The 21,017-nt window shown below is 45.9% G+C and overlaps 1 protein-coding gene across 1 annotated transcript in view; it reads right to left on the reverse strand.

Annotated features, from left to right (window-relative positions):
• Positions 1-21,017, reverse strand: part of TMEM41A (transmembrane protein 41A) — a 164,850-nt gene that overhangs the window by 68,149 nt on the left and 75,684 nt on the right. Inside the window, exons 2-3 of the mRNA XM_069225805.1 lie at positions 20,836-20,989; positions 653-814 (exon numbers count right to left, since the gene is read on the reverse strand). Of these exons, the coding sequence (XP_069081906.1) occupies positions 653-814; positions 20,836-20,989 (316 nt within the window). The remainder of the gene's footprint in view (positions 1-652; positions 815-20,835; positions 20,990-21,017) is intronic.

The following is a 21,017-nucleotide window of genomic DNA, read 5'->3' on the forward strand; positions in this document are numbered from 1 at the left end:
TGAAAACACTGAAGACATTAGCAGCAAATCGCCAAAAACAAAACCTGAAAAATGTTATTTGCCATTGCACTGTGGCGAACTATTGTTGAATAAATAATGATACCATTCTGGGGTGAAAAGCTGTAATCTCCAAGTAGCAGTGGAAGACACAAGCTAACTAAATACCAAAGGAACTTGTTTGGAACCATTAGTAGTTACAGCCATTGTTTGATGCATATTTTACGTCACTTGGATAAGATGAGTGCTCTTGAAACTTAATAACAAATACTAAAACATTTTTTTTAAACTGTCAAAATGAACAAAACGTGCACATTTTTCATCAGGGTAAATACAAAGTGCAATTTAGCAGAGCATCCCTTAGTGGTATACACCACTGTTTTCAGTGGAGGTTAAATACATTAACTAGTTTGGATCACAACACATATGCTTTTATAAAGTTCGACTTTATATGTATATTACTCATAACAAATTTCAGTTAAGTAGACAAACTTGACCGTATATATTAGCCTTTATCGCTTAAATGGGAATTTTTGAACTGCAAAAAGGGAAAACAACAAACAATTTGCACCTCACTAGCTTGCAGCTAATGAGTGAAAATAAGATAATGGGGATGCTATTGCTAACAGCGTTCAGGCCTTCATATTATATTTACCTTAGTTTGAAGCACTGCTACTTTCTCAGGAAAATAGTAGACTACAAACTGTTTTCCAAAGGCATCAGAAAGCAGGTAACAGCATGTTGCACCCAGAGATGTCAACGTACAGCACAGGAAAAGTCCCAACCATGGGCCAAATAATGCACCTGCAAGCATGTTCTGAAATGAAAATACGAAAAAGTGAATTCTCATCAAGAACACTACGTCAAATTTGTTTTTGCTGACAAAGTGGGGATAATATAAACAGACATTATTAAAAAAAATTAAAGCACCAAAAAATCCAATCAAGAATAGTCGCTAAAATAAGGTAAAGAAATGTCTTACTAAAATCCATGAAATGTACACATATAGATTATCCATCGCGTGGGACAATAAACAAGAGTAAATCCTTTTTTGTGTCCTCGAGGCAAAATATGCTTTCCACAAGGAGACAGCTCTTCCCCTAAATCTCAATTCCAAGTCTTAAAACGTTCTTCGGTATTCCTTTCACAGGAGTAAACTTGCATTTGTGGAATGCAAAAAAAATGGATGTATATATATGGATTGCTGGGTTTTTTCCTGAGATCTCTGGACCGAAAAATGAGAAGTCTACTTGGTAATCTGATTGGCCCAATAGTTTTGTTCACACACCTATTTTGAAGGTTGGGAACTCAAACTTAGGTCTACACATTGTAATTGAAACTGTACATGAGGAGGAATGTAGGAGACACATTATCCATACCCACTGACCAGGTTTTGGCCTCTGGTAAGGATTAATTTAGCTCTTAATATTGCTGTTGCAGAAAGGCTATTTTTTGTGCATCAGGAATGGGACAAAAATCCCTTTTGTATGGACTGAAGGCCACGGTCCTTGTGCTATATTCTGCTATACTTGTGATGCATTCTGTGCACACCTCCATTGTTCTCTGCTTTGCTCATCCAGTGTGTGATGTCATGGAATGTTGGTGAGTGACTAAGGGTGTGTGACCATTGGAGAGAGTGAGTTGAACAGATAGGATGCTGTTCCTGGTGGGGTTTCCTTATTAAGTAACGTGTAACTTAACCTGTACCCTTTTAAATAAAGAAACATCTACTATCCCATGTGAAATAGCTACCTGATTCCCACTTAGCAAGAAGGAATCTTGGATTTTAAATACCTCTAAAATAGTATTTGCAGGGTAATAGGCATTTTTGGGGTAAAATCTCCCAGAAGGTATCTTAACATCACTAAGGCAAAAATTAAAGTTGGCAGAATTTCTCATGAACCAATAAACAAGCAATCAAGACATACCAAAATCAGCAAACTTAGCAGGATAGAAGACCAAAAACAACAAATGAAGACAGCAGAAAAACAAACATCAATACAGGCACAAATAGGGCCTTTATGAACTCACTTAGGCTTTGCACTCCTAGCAGCACACAACCCAGGTAAACAATATAATCAGGGGCCATGTACAAGGACACCCAGTAAGGGTCCATGTAGTGAACACTGGGTGTTGGCCATCAGGTCCTTGATTTAATAGATAATCAACAACGTGCAAATTTCCTCCCTTACCAGTCTTTATGAAGAACTGAGGACTAAGAGAATACATATCACTAAAGCAGGAAATGATTTAATATTTCTAAAACGTGCTTTGAAAGTGGTTGTCTTTAAAATATTTTCCAAACAGAACAGACCTAATACTATTTTTAGACCCAACAGTTATATATACAGCCAGTGCTACCACCTGTATTTCATACTGTAGTTAATTAGATGTTCATCCAAAGAGAATAGATTCAGTAGGCACTTTCAAAACAGGGACAGGTTGTTAAATTCAATTCACAGTCAACTTTCCCACTACAGCATTAGGAATCCAAACGTTATCATCACTTTCTTTACTGACACATAAGTGACCTTTTCTTCTACAAACTGAATGAAAGAGGAATGCAAGTGACTGAAATGGGACGGTCAATTCCAATGATTTTTGTGAAATATTGTGCTTTCCCCAGTGGCGAAACACCTTTGTCCATGTGTAGGAATCCTTGTAAAGAAGGCCTTTTCTGGGAATGTAATTTTAATATACACTGCAATGTTGTGATGTAGGCCTAAAATTCAGGCACTGCCTGTCAAGAGCTAATTTTAAGGCCATCTTTGGTTTGAGATTGTGGCCTTAATTTTACGACTAAATATTCTCATGCATAGCCCTAAGGAGTCTTATCGGCCATTTTTATAGCAGTATATACAATAAGACGTGTTTTGTATGAAGGAAGCATACTGAAAAATGCCATTATTTGATACCATGCATAGACTGAAACTGCTGCTCTACTATTGTTTGCTAACAATTTACATTCTATCCTCTTAATAATTTTTTTTTTAAAAACCTCCATGTGAACTGAAATGGGTCTCAGTTTTAATAATTTTTGTTAAAAAAAAAATGCATTGTTTTCAACATTTTTCCAACTTATCCCATCATAGCAGACTATTCCCACCGTAAAGCTTCCCATTTAGTTTCCGTCCTTGGTTTCGGGGTTCTTCGGCTTTCACTGTCCTATAGGTTCCCTGTTTCCAGTGTGAAAGCGCAGGAGTCTTAGGAGATCTCCAAGACATAGCAGTTTTGGAATTACGGTTACTTAAATGCCCATCAATGCATTTGCATTCCACCTTGGCTGTGCATACCCTTTACAGAATGTGGCAGGCACAGACAAACACTTCACCATATTACAGAGAATGTGCTGTTCAGGCTGGAAAGGGGAGTGTAAATTTGTGCCTGTACTCTAAATAGCGGGTTAACGAAAATAGGACTGGAGACCCCCAGCCTCAGTTTAAAGAAAGAGGGAGGGGGTAAAAATTGCCCAGCATGTTGGTAACTCGCCGCACCCGCCTACTAGGCGATACCTGGCCGGGGTCCCGCTGAATTCAACCCCCAGTCCACAGGGCCAACCTCGAGGGCAGGCAGAATGTGCACCAGCTACTCCATGTGGCCCTTCCCAAAAGCTTCTTTGGCTGTGTGCCCGCATTTTTAATACTGCACACTATTGCCTCATTTGATTGCAGCAACATCCTAAACCAAATGAGAGGCTGCCACCTCGCGATTGAGCCGATTCAAAATGTGCGTTAGTTCAATATGTGTTATAGAAGGGACTGCACATGCTTCTGCACTCAATTCAATAATACCAAAGTACCAGTGCGACAAAAAAACGGCACAAGCTCCCCAATGAGCCCATGAGGCACTCTGTGTAAAACAGTCTCAGGATGGCATGTTTGCAACTAAACTACTTTTGAGAGAAAACCTCACAGCAATTATGTCTTTCTCAGCACTAAGACAAAATCGAGCATAATTACATTTTTCAGGAGCCAGGCCAAAAGTCAGTAAGGTCCCATATGTTACCAATGAATAATTAAGATTTTAAAAGTGAGGGCTGGTGTGTTTTTAAAGGCAAACATCTGCTGAATGAATTTACATAAAATGGATAGCATGAAGATTGAGAGGTGCACAAAATTATTATAAGAGCAAGTTACTTACCTTCGGTAACGCTTTTTCTGGTGGATACACTAGCTACCTGTGGATTCCTCACCTAATGAATTCTCCCCATGCGTAGCATTCAACGGAAACTTCTGTCTAGCTGTGCACGTCGGCGAGGACGTCACAATTGCCCGACTCCACGCGGCTCCACCTGATGTCATCGTGGCAATAAGAGGCCCTCACCGGCGTGCGGACGTCAGCTTACACCATTTTTGACGTGCCTTTGAGTTGAATAGATAAACATGGATAATCCAAACACTTCATCATCATACTCAAACCTTTATAGAAAAAGCAAACGCCAATAACAGAAACAATACCAATGCTCCTTCCTAAAAGTTCTACACCATTATGAACAAATGTAAGAACTCACAAATAAACAGAAATGCAACTATATATGTATGTGTGTGTGTATATATATATATATATATATATATACATACACACACACACACACATATACACACACCTTGATATGTGTGTGTGTGTATATTATATATATATTACATTACACATATACACACACACACACACACACACAAATATACAAAAATAAAACATACAAATGCACACCCAAGGAGATCTCGGTATGACCAGACAGACAACGGGGAGGCGGGAGGGACCGTGAGGAATCCACAGGTAGCTAGTGTATCCACCAGAAAAAGCGTTACCAAAGGTAAGTAACTTGCTCTTCTGATGGATACAACTACCTGTGGATTCCTCACCTAATGAATAGAGCCCCAAAGCAGTACAACCTTGGAGGAGGGTGTCTGTCCGGTCACACCAAGAACTCCTGCAGCACAGACCGCGCAAAATGGCCATCCCTCCGCACCTCCGAATCCAGCCAATAATGCTTTACAAAGGTGTGGGGGGGAGACCAATTTGCGGCCTTACAAATGTCCGCCACCGGAACACCTCTGGCCAGGGCCGATGAGGTCGACTTGGCCCTGGTGGAATGGGCCCTGATCCCCTCAGGAGGATCCTTCTTCTCCAATGAATAACATATCTTAATACAAAGAACGACCCACCTGGATAGCGTTCGTTTGTGGACGGCCTTCCCCCACGTATCCAATAAAGAGTTGATCATCCAAGCGGAACTCTCTCGTCCTGTCAATGTAAAAACTGAGAGCCCTCCTGGGGTCCAGACGATGGAGTCTTTCCTCCTCCTTAGATGGATGCGGAGGAGGGTAGAATGTCGAGAGAGTGATGGATTGTCCCAAGTGAAACGGAGACACTACCTTGGGGAGGAAAGCCGCCCTGGTCCTCTAAACCACTTTGTCTTTATGGAAGGTTGTAAAAGGTGGATGAACAGAAAGCGCCTGAAGCTCACTCACACGTCTAGCCAACGTGATGGCTGTTAGAAACACAGTCTTTAAAAACAAATATCTTAAAGGGCAAAAATGAAGTGGCTCAAAGGGAGAGCCCATCAAAAAAGTTAACACCAGATTTAAGTCCCACTGGGGCATGATAAATGGATTGGGAGTAAACCTATTGGTAAGCCCCGTCAAAAACCTTAATGCTAAAGGGGAATTGAACAGAGAGGGTTGATCAGGAAGACATAAGAAGGCCGACAGGGCCAAAAGATAGCCTTTGACAGTGGCCACAGCGCAACCTCGCCGCGTCAACGACAAAGCAAACAGCAATATATCTGATAGATGGGCACTTAAGGGATTAATTTGTTGTTCTCCACACCAATGAACAAATTTAGTCCACCTGCTCACATAGACCGATTTGGTGGAGTGTCGCTTGGCCGATAAAAACGTCCACCACCTCTGGCGGGAGAGAAAAAGCATTCAGGTTGCCCCGTTCAATCTCCAGGCAGGAAGGTGCAGGCTCTGGAGGTGGGGGTGTAGAACCCGCCCCTGCGACTGCGAGAGGAGGTCTTCCCTGAGAGGGAGATGGAGCAGAGGGCACAGCGTACCACACCCTCCGCGGCCAATCCGGAGCTATTAGAATGACTTGGGCCCGTTCTTTGCGAATCTTCCTCAGAACCCGAGGAATCAAGGGTATGGGGGGGAAACGCGTAAAGCAACTGGCCGCACCAGGACATCTGAAACGCGTCCCCCAACGCTCCTTGCGTCGGATACTGAAGGCTGCAGAACGACGGGCAGTGTGCGTTCTCCCGAGTGGCAAAAAGGTCTATCCAGGGAAAACCCCACACCCGAAAGATGTAAAGAACCAGATCCGGATGAAGACGCCACTCGTGATCGTCTGAGAAGAGCAGACTGAGACTGTCCGCACGCACATTTTGAACCCCAGCCAGATGATTTGCTATTACGGAAAGCCGATGGTCCTGAGCCCAGGACCAGAGTCGAAGAGCCTCTGTGCAGAGAAGGTACGACCTTACACCTCCCTGCTTGTTGATATACCAAATTGCGGTCATGTTGTCCGTTAGAACTTGAACCGACTGCCCGCAAAGGGAAGGGAGGAAGGCCTTTAGGGGCAAACGAATCGCCCGCAGTACCAGCAGATTGATATGAAACATCTGCTCCACTGGAGACCAACGACTTGATCTCCAGGTCCACCAGATGCGCTCCCCACCCCAAAGTGGAGGCATCCATTATCACTGTGGTCACCGGAGGAGGCAGTGAAAACGGCTTTCCTTGAGACAGGTTGCTGTCCTCAGCCCACCATCGGAGATCCGCCGCAGTGTCTCTGGAGATCTTTATCGACTCCTCAAGATCCCCTTTGTGTTGAAACCACTGCCTGCGGAGGCACCACTGAACATGAGTGACCAACAGAATGTAAGAAGCGAACAAACCGAGCAAAGGAAGGACCTTGAGGACTGGAACAACTGCTCCTTCTTGAAACATTGGAATCAACACCTGAATGTCCTGGATCCGCTGTAGCGGAGGAAAGGCCCGATTCAATGTAGTGTCCAGCACTGCCCCTATGAACAGGAGGCGTTGAGGGGGCTCTAGGTGAGATTTGGGCACATTTATTGAAAAGCCCAGACTGAACAACAACTGGGTTGCCAGCTGCAAATGGTGCAACACAAGCCCTGGAGACTCGGCTCTGATGAACCAATCGTCCAGGTAAGGGAAAACTGCTATCCCTTTCCTTCCGAGGTCTGCTGCAACAACCGACATCACCTTCGTGAAGACCCGAGGTGCGGAAGTAAGACCAAAAGGAAGGACCACAAACTGGTAGTGTTGCGAACCCACCACAAACCGGAGATACTTCCTGTGTGACTTGAGAATGGGAATATGGAAATAAGCATCCTGCAAGTCGACCAACACCATCCAATCCTCCTTGTTCAATGCCATAAGTACCTGTGCTAGGGTCAGCATTTTGAATGTCTCCTGCTTGAGGAACCAATTCAAAATCCTCAGGTCCAAGATAGGCCGCAGACAACCATCTTTTTTGGGGATCAGAAAGTACCTTGAATAACATCCCTGACCCCTCTCCTGCTCGGGAACCAACTCCACTGCACCTTTCAACAATAGGGACAGAACCTCCTGTTCTAGCAACAGAAGATGATCTTCTGAACAAAAGGAAGGACTGGGAGGGAAGGAAGGGGGAATCTCCCAAAAGGGAAGGGTATAACCTTTTCTCACCACGCTGATGACCCAGGAATCAGATGTTAAGGACTCCCACATGGGAAGAAAAAGAGATAGCCTCCCCCCCTACCGGTGAGGCATGGGACGCGATGGCTAGAGGACTAGGGCTGCTTTCCCTGTAGCATCCCTCCTGAGGGAGAGGAAGGATGCTGCTGCTGGTTGGCCCCTCTGGTGCGGACCCTACCCCACCCCCTAAATGATCGATAAGGGAGGCTCAAAGACTGCTGCCCTGGCTGCTAAGATCTCCCACGAAAGGAAGCCCCTCGTCCAAAAACTCGCGGCTGCCTCAAAGATCTAAATGGGGTAGAAGCAGCCTCCAGGCCCAAGGACTTAGCAGTAGCCCTACACTCCTTAAAGCGCTCCAGCGCAGGGTGCGCTTTAGATCCAAAAATTTCGCCCCACCAAAAGGCAAGTCCAACAGCGTGGCTGAACGTCTGGAGAAAAAACAGATGTGCTCAACCAAGCAGGGCACCTGGTGGCAACAGAGGTCCCCATGGCTCTTGCAACAGAGTCCGTGGTATCCAGCCCTGACTGAATGACTTGCGTAGCCGCTGCCTGGGCATCCGAAAGTAGGCCATGCAAGTCCTGGGGCATGTCTGGTAATACTGTCTTCGCTGCGTCCATTATCGCGTGTATGCACCTGCCAAGAATGTAGGTAGCATTGGCAGATTTCAACACCATGCTACACGATGAAAAACTTTCTTGGCCGACTGTTCCATACGCTTGGACTCCCGGTCAGATGGAACTCCCGGAAAAGAGCCAGGAGCAGACCACGAAGAACAGGATGCCTGTACAACCAGACTCTCAGGAGACAGATGCTTAGACAAAAATTTGGGGTCTCCAGATGCAGACCTATATTGTCTGGTCAACGACCTGCTCACAGCCGACGAGGTGACAGGCCTCTTCCACACCTCTTCTATTGGCTCCATAAGAGCCTCATTGAATGGCAAAAGAGGATCCGCAATGGCTGTGGCAGGGTGCAGTACTTCTGTCAGAAGGTTGGTTTTAACCTGGGCCATAGGCAGGGGAAGTTCCAGGAAATTTGCAGCCTTCCTGATGACGGAGTGAAAGGTGGCTGCCTCCTCTGTATACTCCCCAGGGGAGGCCAAATCCCATTCCGGGGAAGTATCAAGTCCACTGGCCGTATCCAATCCTGGAAACTCACTCTGGGGATCAGCAATCTCCCCCTCCTCAAGGATCTGCTGCTGGTACTCCCTCTACTCCAGCAACCTGAGGGCCTTCCTTCTGGATCTCACTTTGGCCTCCAACCCCGGCGTCAACATGGAGTGCAATGACGTCGGTGAATGGCGCAGAGAAGGCGTCATGACAGGATCTCCAGATCCTCCAGACACCGCAGATGGATCCATCGGCGCCATGGATAAAGGCCCTGCACCCGTCTACGCCATCCGGCTTCTAGGCTCCATCTCATCAGACAACGGCGTCGAATGTCTCTCTCTCAACGGCTGCGCCGCCGGCACTGGCACCTGGTTAGAATCTCCTGCCGGACAGAACAGCATACACAGCGTCGGCCTGCACGGAGCCGGAAGGCCTAGGTTGAATGCCAGGGGACCAGTGGGGCCAGCCGGCGCACCACCTCCCGGAGCCATATTTTGGAATATGGCAAACATGGCATTTAGAAATGCCGCCGGATCCGTACCCGGAGCCAGGAACGAAGGATAGCCCTGAGGAGCCAGAGCCGGCACCGGACATGACTCCTGCACCCCTGGATGCGCCGGAGAAGCCTGTTGACTTTGAGGCTCCACAACCTCAAAGACCGATGGCACCAGGGACGTCTGCTGAGTCACTGGTTGTGGAGACACCGTTGGGGTGACTTCCCAAGACTTACGGCATTGAGTCGACAGAGACCTCGACTCTGACCGGCTTCTGGACGGACGCCTGGAGTCACAATTACGCTGTTTCCTGTGGCTCGACTTCCCCGAAGACGATCCATGGTGCCGCTTTCTCTCTCTCTTCGACTTGGCTAAGAACAACTTAGCCTCACGTTCCTTCAAGGCCTTCTGATTCATCTTTTGGCATGAACCACATTCCTGGACGTCATGATCCGAACTCAGGCACCAAAGGCAGTCATTGTGGGGGTCAGTCACCGACATCCGACCTCCGCATTCTCTGCAGGGTTTAAAACCGGACTTCTCCGGAGCCGACAAAAACAAAGTATCCCTTCCGAAGAGCGAACGACACAGGTAGCTAGAAAGTAACCCTTATCGAAGCCACGGAAAAAAGGGAAATGACGTCAGCGAGGGCCTCTTATTGCCACGATAATGTCAGGCGGAGCCACGTGGAGTCGGGCAATTGTGACGTCCTCGCCGACGTGCAGAGCTAGAGAGAAGTTTCCATCGAATGCTACGCATGGGGAGAATTCATTAGGTCAGGAATCCACAGGTAGTTGTATCCATCTGAAAAATGGCAGTTAAGACAATTCCAGTGCCATTGGTTCAGCAGCAAACCTCATTGGCGACACAAACACGCAGAGCTGGGTAAGATTCAGGGGTAGGGGAATCATATTGCCTCAAACCCGAACCATATTGACTTTTGTAATGGGCTAGAAGATTTAGGGGGTCATCATGAGTTTGGCGGACGGAGACATCCGTCCGCCAAACTCCAGACGAGGAGAATGCCACAGGGCTGGCCATCTCCCCACCGGCCTTATTACAACTTTCCCACTGGGCTGCAACATTGTTCCCGGCTCATAATTGAGCCAGTGGCAATGCTGCCACACGCAGGGTGCAACACCCTTAAAATGCACTCCGTCGGCACAGCAGACAGTGTGCATTTCAAGGATGCTGAGCAAGGGGGCCTCTGCACTGCCCATGCCATAGGATTGGGCAGTGCAAGGCCCCCCCTGTGGCCCCCTGCACTTGTTCTCCACCAGTCTTTCATGGCGGACAGACGGCCATGAAAAGGCTGGTGGAGAACAAGGTTGTAATCAGCAGGACGGCGTCTTTCATGGCGGACAGACGGCCATAAAAAGGCTGGTGGAGAACAAGGTTGTAATCAGCAGGACGGCACTGATTGCAGTGCCACCCTGGCTGATTACAGCCAGGACCTCTGTCAGCCCGTCGGGATCACTGAACCTGACTGGGATGGCAGTAGGTTGGCAGGTCTGCCCGCCAACCTCGTAATGTGGCAGTCAGACTGCCACAGTCGCAACAGTCCGACCGCCACCACGAGACCGCCAGCCTCGTAATAAGGCCTTTAGGTCCTCATTTTGACAATGGCGGTCTTTTACAAAGTCCGCCAATGTCACCCCTGCCAATTGACTGCCAGTGTTGGTGGTCCTTAGACTGCCATATTATGGCTGCTGGCTGCTTCCCCGCCTAATAGTGGTCATGGGCCCTGTTCCCTCCCGGATGACCAGCAGGTAAGGTTATCGACCGACAGGGGGGTGGGGGGGTTGAGTGTGTTTGTGTGAATGAGGGGGGATGTGAGGGGTGTTGTGTGTGTTTGTGTGTATGCAAGGGTATGTGTGCTTGTGTGAATGCAGGAGTTGGGGGGGGGGGAGGGGGGGTGTTGTGGCCGTGTGTGCAGGTGTGTGTGAATGTGTGTGCATGTATGTATGTATGTATGTATGTATGTGTGATGTGTGCCTGCGTGGAAGTACGGGGGATCAGAATGGGGATTGGGGGGAGGGTTCAGAATGGGGATCAGGGGCTTCTGATGGGGTCGGGGTGGGTCCTACATGGAATGGGGGGTTGGGGAGTCCTGCAGTGGTGACAGGAATGAGTATTCCTGTCGCCAGCATCATTACCGCCAGGGATTCTGTGGCGGGGCTGCCGCCACAGAATCCCTGGCGGTAAGGATACACAATACAGCTGGAGGTGTTAGGTGGACCGCCTGGTCGAAGATGGTCAATTTTCGGCTAGGCGGTCCTACCCCCCTTACGGTACTGGTGGTGAACTGGCTGCCATGCAGCCAGTTCACTACCGTTGTCCTAATTTGGCAGTCTGGCTGCCACAGCCGGCATAGCGGAGCGGGACCGCCAGGGTCATACTGACTCCCACAATTACTATTTTGCCCAACGGACAAATATACATTAAATCACGTAAATATATGAGCTGTGGGCACTGTGGGACACACAGCCAATCAGAAATGCTGACAAAAAGCCAAAGAACCTTTGGAAGCCTCTGATTGTCTAGGAAACCATGACTGGTCTCTAGCCAGTGACTGGCTGTGATTCTTGAGCTCAGTAAAATGTCAGTGTCTCTTGTGTGAAACAGCCTTCCCCCCTCAGCAAGAGGCAGTTTGTGGGCACCGTGAGGCTCCGTCAGTGACAGAGGCCTGCCTAATACACTGGTATGAAGTAGGTGGTGCCCCCACAAACCTGTAGTCAACGCAGATTTCACACTGTCGCAGCTCACCTACTCTCTGGACCAAGCTGCTGAAAGTGCAAGGGCGGTCCCCAAGGCAGGAAATGCTTTCTAATCTGCCAGGTCCAATGCTGTGGGCCACGGTAGCTGCGTGGTCTCTCCACCGTCAGTTGGTGCATGGCTCGATCCCCCTGTCCCGCACTGTCGGTCTTGGCATCCCACACCATCCAAGGCAGGCAGCTTGTCTTTGGTGTACTACGGCGCACTTCTTGGAATTGGATGGGGCAGGTCGGCGTCTCCAACACAGTGTCTGCTCCCTGGCAGGTGAGTCTGCTGCAGATAATGATGGGGTTTATGGTGGAGTTAAGCTTGGTGCGGCAAGCGTGATATCTAAGGGTTATCAAAGGCTCACCCAAATCATGATTTAATATAGGGACTTCATTTATGTGTTTCTGTTGCATTGGGAATCATGAAACATGAATTTGAGTGGGAAGAGGTCTCAGAGGCTCTTTACTGATTAGTAGCAGCAGAAGAGGACGAGGCCACTGTGTCCTCCCAGGGTACAGTAGATGGCATCTTCCTGTGAATACATGTTGATGGCTTGCAGCACGAATACTTGACAGAATGACGATTCCATTCATTGCTCCTGCCTCAGCTAATTGTCGCTTTGAGATGGCCAGGGGTTTGCTACATCTCTCAGAATTAAACAATTCAGGGATAATGGGCTTTTACCTAATCCTTGAATTAATCAAAAGGGTATTTGCTTCCAGCGGCTATTGTAATCTCACACTGATGCTGTTACAAAGATTATACATACAAATCCATGGATAAATAAAGCTCATTAAAAAAATAAAAAGAATATAAAAGTGTAAGGAAATGCCTCCTTGGTATGGTTACCCCCTGACTTTTTGCCTTTGCTGATGCCAAGTTATGATTTGAAAGTGTGCTGGGACCCTGCTAACCAGGCCCCAGCACCAGTGTTCTTTCCCTAAACTGTACCTTTGTCTCCACAATTGGCACAACCCTGGCACCCAGGTAAGTCCCTTGTAACTGGTAACCCTGGTACCAAGGGCCCTGATGCCAGGGAAAGTCTCTAAGGGCTGCAGCATGTCTTATGCCACCCTGGGGACCCCTCACTCAGCACATACACACTGCTTGCCAGCTTGTGTGTGCTGATGGGGAGAAAATGACTAAGTCGAAATGGCACTCCCCTCAGAGTGCCATGCCAACCTCACACTGCCTATGGCATAGATAAGTCACCCCTCTAGCAGGCCTTACAGCCCTAAGGCAGGGTGCATTATACCACAGGTGAGGGCATAGGTGCATGAGCACTATGCCCCTACAGTGTCTAAGCAAAACCTTAGACATTGTAAGTGCAGGGTAGCCATAAGAGTATATGGTCTGGGAGTCTGTCAAACACGAACTCCACAGCACTATAATGGCTACACTGAAAACTGTGAAGTTTGGTATCAAACTTCTCAGCACAATAAATGCACACTGATGCCAGTGTGCACTTTCTTGTAAAAATACCACCAGAGGGCATCTAAGAGATGCCCCCTGAAAACATACCCGACTTCCAGTGTGGGCTGACTAGTTTTTGCCAGTCTGCCACACACCAGACATGTTGCTGGCCACATGGGGAGAGTGCCTATGTCACTCTGTGGCCAGGAACAAAGCCTGTATTGGGTGGAGGTGCTTCTCACCTCCCCCTGCAGGAACTGTAACACCTGGTGGTGAGCCTCAAAGGCTCACCCCCTTTGTTACAGCTCCACAGGGCATCCCAGCTAGTGGAGATGACCGCCCCTCCGGCCACTGCCCCCACTTTTGGCAGGAAGGCTGGAGAAGATAATGAGGAAAACAAGGAGGAGTCACTCCCCGGTCAGGACAGCCCCTAAGGTGTCCTGAGCTGAGGTGACTCTTACTTTTAGAAATCCTCCATCCTGCAGATGGAGGATTCCCCCAATAGGATTAGGGATGTGCCCCCCTCCCCACAGGGAGGTGGCACAAAGAGGGTGTAGCCACCCTCAGGGCCGGTAGCCATTGGCCACTGCCCTCCCAGACCTAAACACACCCCTACATTTAGTATTTAGGGGCACCCAAGAACCCAGGAAATCGGATTCCTGCAACCTAAAGAAGAAGAAGGACTGCTGACCTGAAGCCCTGCAGTGAAGACGGAGACGACAACTGATTTGGCCCCAGCCCCACTGGCCTGTCTCCCTACTTCGAAGAAAACTGCAACAGCGACGCATCCAACAGGGTCCATCGACCTCTGAAGCCTCAGAGGACTACCCTGTATCTACAGGACCAAGAAGCTCCCGAGAACAGCGGCCCTATTCAAGAAACTGCAACTTTGCAACAAAGAAGCAACTTTTAAAGACCACACGTTTCCCGCCGGAAGCGTGAGACTTTCCACTCTGCACCTGACGCCCCCGGCTCAACCTGCGGAAAACTAACACTACAGGGAGGACTCCCCGGCGACTGCGAGCCCGTGAGTAGCCAGAGTTGACCCCCCTGAGCCCCCTCAGCGACACCTGCAGAGGAAATACAGAGGCTCCCCCTGACCGCGACTGTCTGCTTAAAGGAACCCGACGCCTGGAAACCACACTGCACCCGCAGCCCCCAAGACCTGAAGGAACCGAACTCCAGTGCAGGAGCGACCCTCTGCCTAGCCCAGGTGGTGGCTACCCAGAGGAGCCTCCCCTGTGCCTGCCTGCATCGTTGAAGAGAGCCCCGGGTCTCCCCATTGATTCCTATTGGAAACCCGATGCCTGTTTGCACTCTGCACCCGGCCTCCCTGTGCCGCTGAGGGTGTACTTTCTGTGCCTGCTTGTGTCCCCCCCTGTGCCCTACAAAACCCCCCTGGTCTGCCCTCCAAAGACACAGGTACTTACCTGCTGGCAGACTGGAACCGCAGCACCCCTATTTCCATTGAAGCCTATGTGTTTTGGGCACCACTTTGACCTCTGCACCTGAGCTGCTGGTGTGGTAACTGGGGTTGCCCTGAACCCCCAACGGTGGGCTACCTTGGACCCAACTTTGAACCCTGTAAGTGTTTTACTTACCTGTGAACTTAATTACTTACCTCCCCCAGGAACTGTTGATTTTTGCAGTGTCTACTTTTAAAATAGCTTATTGCTATTTTTGTCAAAACTGTACATGCTATTGTGATTATTCAAAGTTCCTAGAATACCTGAGTGAAATACCTGTTTGTAAATCTTGAACCTGTGGTTCTTAAGATAAACTAAGAAAATAAACTAAGAAAATATATTTTTCAATATAAAAACCTATTGGCCTGGAATTTGTCTTTGAGTGTGTGTTCCTCATTTATTGCCTGTGTGTGTACAACAAATGCTTAACACTACCCTCTGATAAGCCTACTGCTCGACCACACTACCACAAAATAGAGCATTAGAATGATCTCTTTTTGCCACTATCTTACCTCTAAGGGGAACCCTTGGACTCTGTGCACACTATTTTTTACTTTGAAATAGTATATACAGAGACAACTTCCTACAAAAAGTTAAAAAAAATGTTTAAAAAAATCTGTTGCCACATTAAAGTTGAGGGAGTTCCAGTTAACGCATCAGGAAAATAGGGGCTCCTTAGAATTCAAGTAACACGTGTTGACCTTCTACCCCTCCCTAACAACTGTCATTAACAAGAACAAAATGAGGCAAATTCCAGAGGCATAACTTCCCACCCCACCCTGGATTAGTGTAAAAAGCTGTATAAAGCCCTGTGTGTAGATATAGTCACTCATATTTCAACATCAGCCACGTTTCTAATATGTAACTACATTTTCTAAAAATCTACTAGCAATATTTTCCAGCAGTAATTTGATTTGGTGTATGATCATTCGGCATCTGGCTGTCATGTAGGCTCCCTGTTTTTTTCCTAATGTGGTAAACAAGTCTGTACTTGATGTTATTTCTGGATGAAATGCCACTGAGCATGTTGTCCATTGCTTAATTTGTGCCGGTGGTAGAAACCAGCACTCATTTTTGAGGACCAGGGCTTATTTTCAATCATCAGACTTTGACCCACAAGAAGAGAGGAAAAAAAAGGCGGAAAATAAAGGAGAAAGAGAAATATGGGAAGATCGTGATGAAGAAAGTCGGGATGAAAAAGAATCAATGAGATAAAGAGATTGGAAGTTAAAGTGGAGGGCGGTGAAAGAGAGGCATGAGGTGGAATCAAAATTAGGCTCCCTTGGCATTCAGTATCTATGACATTCGGCACCTCAGGTGCCAAGCTCCTAAGAAATATTTTTCACCTCTACACTTATGTATTTTATTTATATATTTATTTAGAAAAAGGAAGTACTTTTATTGTCTGTGCATAAGGAAAGTAAGTGATATGGAATATGGAAGGTGGGATGGTCAGATAAGCAGCACAGCTCCATCTGGCTCTTTGGCAGAGCATGAAACAGGCTTCTAGCTCTCTGTAGGCAACCCAAAGGGTGTCCATTTTTGATCAGTAAATAAATACAAAAACAAATGTGCCCACTCATTTCATAGGGGCATGCATTTATGGCGATACATGCACTTTCATACATCCTCATACATGTGTGAGCCTCGGAAATGGTCTCATCATCATGCCCATTTGTATTTTTATGATGCTATAAGGCATTGTCCAAGAGCTTTTTGCTGTATTGCACTGCATGGGCAAAAATCAGTGGCAAAGCCAATGGGTCAGAAAAGCAAGACCTATTGACTTTGTCGCTGCTTGTATAGGAAACTATCTCGAAACAAGAAGCATTTGCTTTTCCTACACACGTGGAAGAGGTAAAAACGGTTTATCTTTGGGTAATACAAACTTGTGTTTCAGGACACTGATTGGTGAGAAATTAGCAAAAACTGAAAAAAATAAACCCTTCAACTCTCTCCAATTCACTATTCTGTCTCATCTGAAACCCCTTTTCGTTATACCCTCTACCTCCACTCTTTGACTTATCCCAAACCTCACTGTACACTATGATCTCCCAAATAAACCTTCTATCCCTCTTTTAGCTCATCCAAACCTCACTGTAGAACCATGATTTCCCTAATAACCCTTTCTAGACTCTTCCCTCTTCTATCCCTCCTTTGACTCAAGGCAAACCGTATTTTACTATTATGATCTAAAAAATAACACTTTCTAGGCTCTCTCGTCTAGCCTTTGACTCATTCAAAATCTCATTTTACTACCATGATCTCCCCAATAACCCTTTCTAAATTCTTACCTCCTCCATCCCTTCATCGCCTCCTCTGACTCATACTAAACCTCCTTTTACTATTATGATCTCCCAAATAACACTTTCTCAAGGGCTTCTTTATCCTATTCAATCCAACTAATAGACTCACATGTCCACTGCTCAAATTAACAAATTAGATTTCATTTTACTAATTCATTACGAATCCATTTTGGGTTCCGGAGTAGTGAGCTACGTGCCAAAAAGTGTTTCAACGCCTCATCAGAGGTAGTAAGCGCTATATAAATACACTTACAACCTATTAATGTTATTACCATTAAGAAATCGCTATAATTTAATTTGAGGCAGGGGAGTGTTTGGGGTGTTAAATTAGTCTATATAGTTTGCATTTCTTGACACCCATGGTAGCTATTCTTTCTTAATGACAGAAGATGGCAATTGCTGAATTTTGCAATTATTATGAGCGATTATACATTGCATAAACTACCCCCAAAGGTCCAGTGATGTAGGCTGGTGTATTCTGTAAACACAGTTTTTCTTAAAAAACCACTTACCTGGGACTTCTATGTCTTTATTTTGTTTGTTTACCAATGTTTCTCCGCTCAAATGAGTTCTATTACATGTATACAGCATCACGCATGTGTGTGCCCGACAGGAACGAATTAATACCATGTTACCGCTGTCAGCCCGGTGGGACATTGTAATACGCTTGGAGGGGGGGGGGGGGGGGGGGGGGGGGGGATGACACCACCATGGTGGTGGTGCCCTCCTCGCTCGTTTGGAAGTCGGCTCGTCCAGCAGCCAAACTCTTAATGAGGCCCTAAGTGCAGACTCCCATGTGAAAAGCTTGTTGCCATAAATAGCTAAATATTTCTGGGCAGTGAGTTTAAAACTGAATCAAGTACAGTCTCAGACTTGATCACTCTGATGAGACATATTTACCTGTAAACAGGACAAAGTCTATTCAAATTTGGATTAAAAAAACCAAAGACACTGATAAAGAAAGGCCAGGAGAAAAACCAAAAAGAACCAACTGAGGTTGGGCCTCGTACCTCCCCAAATAATTCTAAATAAAACATGAACAAAAAAACATGAACAAAAAGTATGATGCTGAAAAAAACAAAAAAGGTTTTTCAGTCTCAATGGGTGAAATCCTGGCCATGGCTAGCCCTGAGGAAAAGTCAAGAGGGAGAAGGACCAACAATGTACAGCACTTTTTGCCAATAATATCCCTCTGTAGCAGTCAGCTATTTGGGTTCAGGCAGAAAAACTTTCTTAGAAGGATGTGAACAGATGTGCATCGAGCCAATTAGAGCTCATGAAACTAGTAAGGCACATATAACGTGTTTAATGGCACCACCACAAAATTTAAGAAATGGCCTTGCAGTCTCAGTCGCTGAGTAGCTCAAATTCCAGAGCCCCTTCAGAGCAGCCCCTCATCATGCAAGCACTGCTAAAATTGAAGGAGAGAGAAAGAAAGAAACTGACCCTTTTATTTTAACAATGCTTACCTAATTGCATAACAAGGTAAGCCACTCTCAGACATGGAAAGCCTATGCAGGGCTATGAAGAAAGCAGGTGTGGATATAGGAGAAATGATACAAACCGCAAAAAATCATTGGTGTTCATAAGATGTGAGGCACATATACCTTGATAGGACATCCAAAAACCTTTCAAATTCTCACTTCATCTGAATTATTGCTGACAGAAGCACAGATAGTGCCATCACTGAACAGGAAACTGTGCTGGTGAGCGTAGTCAATGGTGGGAAGCCCGACATTCTGTCTGCAGAAATTGTTCCATTCGAACATGCACATGCTCAAGTTGTTCTACATGGTTTAAGTAAAGAAATCGAAAGGTTATCTTTGGATGTAGTAAGTATGAGGCCTACAGAACACCCAGGCTCATCTCTAATAACGGTCAATCTCAATGGTGCTGCAGTTATGATGGGATCTAAGAGATGAGTTGCAGCACTCTTAAGAAAAGACATTCCTTTTCTTTTGCCATTCCACTATGTAGCTCACAAGCTTCAGCTTGGGATTCTAGACATTGTAAAATCCAAACCCTCTATTTGACAGCTTGAACAACCTGGGAAATGGATTTTCAAGTTTTACTGACATAGTACTAAAAGGCAAAGAGATGCCAAAGAAATGTCAAGAATAACTGAAGAAAACGTTGCACATGGCCCTGATATTAAACAGGTTAGATGGACATCCAGCAAAACTAGGGCATTGGCAGCCATGCAACAAAACCGACTGACAGTGGTTCTATATCTGGGACAGGTTCCAGCTGGCAGTGATGATTCTGCCCCTTATGCATAAAAGTACCTCTCAAATGTAATTAGCTTTGCAATTATAAAAAAAAAAACCTTTACAATCTGAGAGATGTTCAGCTTTCGGAATTCTTTCAGTCTAATGAACTCCTTTTATTGCATGTTCTACCTGCTGTAGAGAGGTGTGAATTGACCTTAGTAGGACTAAAGAGTGCACTGCAATGCAACAGTATAAACACCTGTACCGCCCCAAAGAAAATAAGTTTGAAAGAATTTCTCCAGATAGATGAGAAATAAAGTTAAACAGACTGCCCACCAGCAACACCAATCCAAAGTGACAGTGAGCTCATTCATAACGTGGTTATGTACATGGATGAGAGGTTTGCAGATCTTAATTACGTGCCAGTTCAAGGACTTCAGGCATTTGATTATACACTGTGGCAAGAAAGTACATATGGGCGTCTCAGATATTGTTCAACATTTTGAGGTACTTTTCACCACAGACGAGAGGTTGGCATTTATACAGGACATCTGTGGACTTAAAAAACATATGCAAAGCTTTCAGACCTAAGACATTCCTGTACGGCCTGCATTCTCCACCCTGCTAGCAACACAACCTTCACAATGACTAATACATTAATGCTTATGGAGATGATGTTCACATTCACTACATCTACAGCAGAACCTGAACGTGTGTTTTCTGCAATGAATTTTCTTAAGAACCCACTAAGAACAAGGTTAAATCAAGATGTCCACCAAGACTGAATGCTTCGTAAGATAGAAGGACCCAAATTTGAGGAATATGACCCCAGCAGAGCTACTGATCTCTGGCTTACAAGAGGAGGCACAAAGCATGTGTGCAGACTTAAGAGGATACATCTATTGTAACTATTGAACTGTTGTCAATATGTGTCTTAGAGCAGGCTGCTAGGCAAGATTATTTATTATGGTATTCCTATACTTTTGAATAATATGGATATCACCTTTCAAGTTTTGCTTTAGCATTATTACAAAGCATTGAATTGTTTATTGATTTTAATAAAACACAACAAAATATGTTAATGTTTCTCTGTCAGACATTCAAATGTATGTAGAAAGTAGGTGGGACAAGTAGATCTTACAGGATATGTAGAACTCCATAACATTTTGTCCCTTGGCCAAGTAGATTATTTTAAGCATTCCACACCCCTGAAGATTGCCAATTCATAGAATGTTATGTTGGCACATTTTCTTGAACATGTCTAAGGATTACATTACAATCACATGTTGGGAATGGACAGATCTATAAAAAAAGGACATGCAGCTCATTAGGCAAATTAATGTTTATTGTACTTCTAAAACAAAGTTGCTTACCAGAAAGCTGGAGCCAGGTATAGCAAAGCATTGCTTGTAAAGGTATGCACTACAGAAAAGCAGCAAGACATAGGTTTGGTGCTCTCGTTTATAAAACTGTAAATCTTCTGCAAGTTCCCGCAACTCATCAAGGTCTGAAGGGAATGTCAATGATCTATAAGGAGAAAACAAACACAGATAAT

Source organism: Pleurodeles waltl, chromosome 3_1, assembly GCF_031143425.1.
Source record: "Pleurodeles waltl isolate 20211129_DDA chromosome 3_1, aPleWal1.hap1.20221129, whole genome shotgun sequence".
In the NCBI taxonomy this organism is placed as follows: Eukaryota; Metazoa; Chordata; class Amphibia; order Caudata; family Salamandridae; genus Pleurodeles; species Pleurodeles waltl.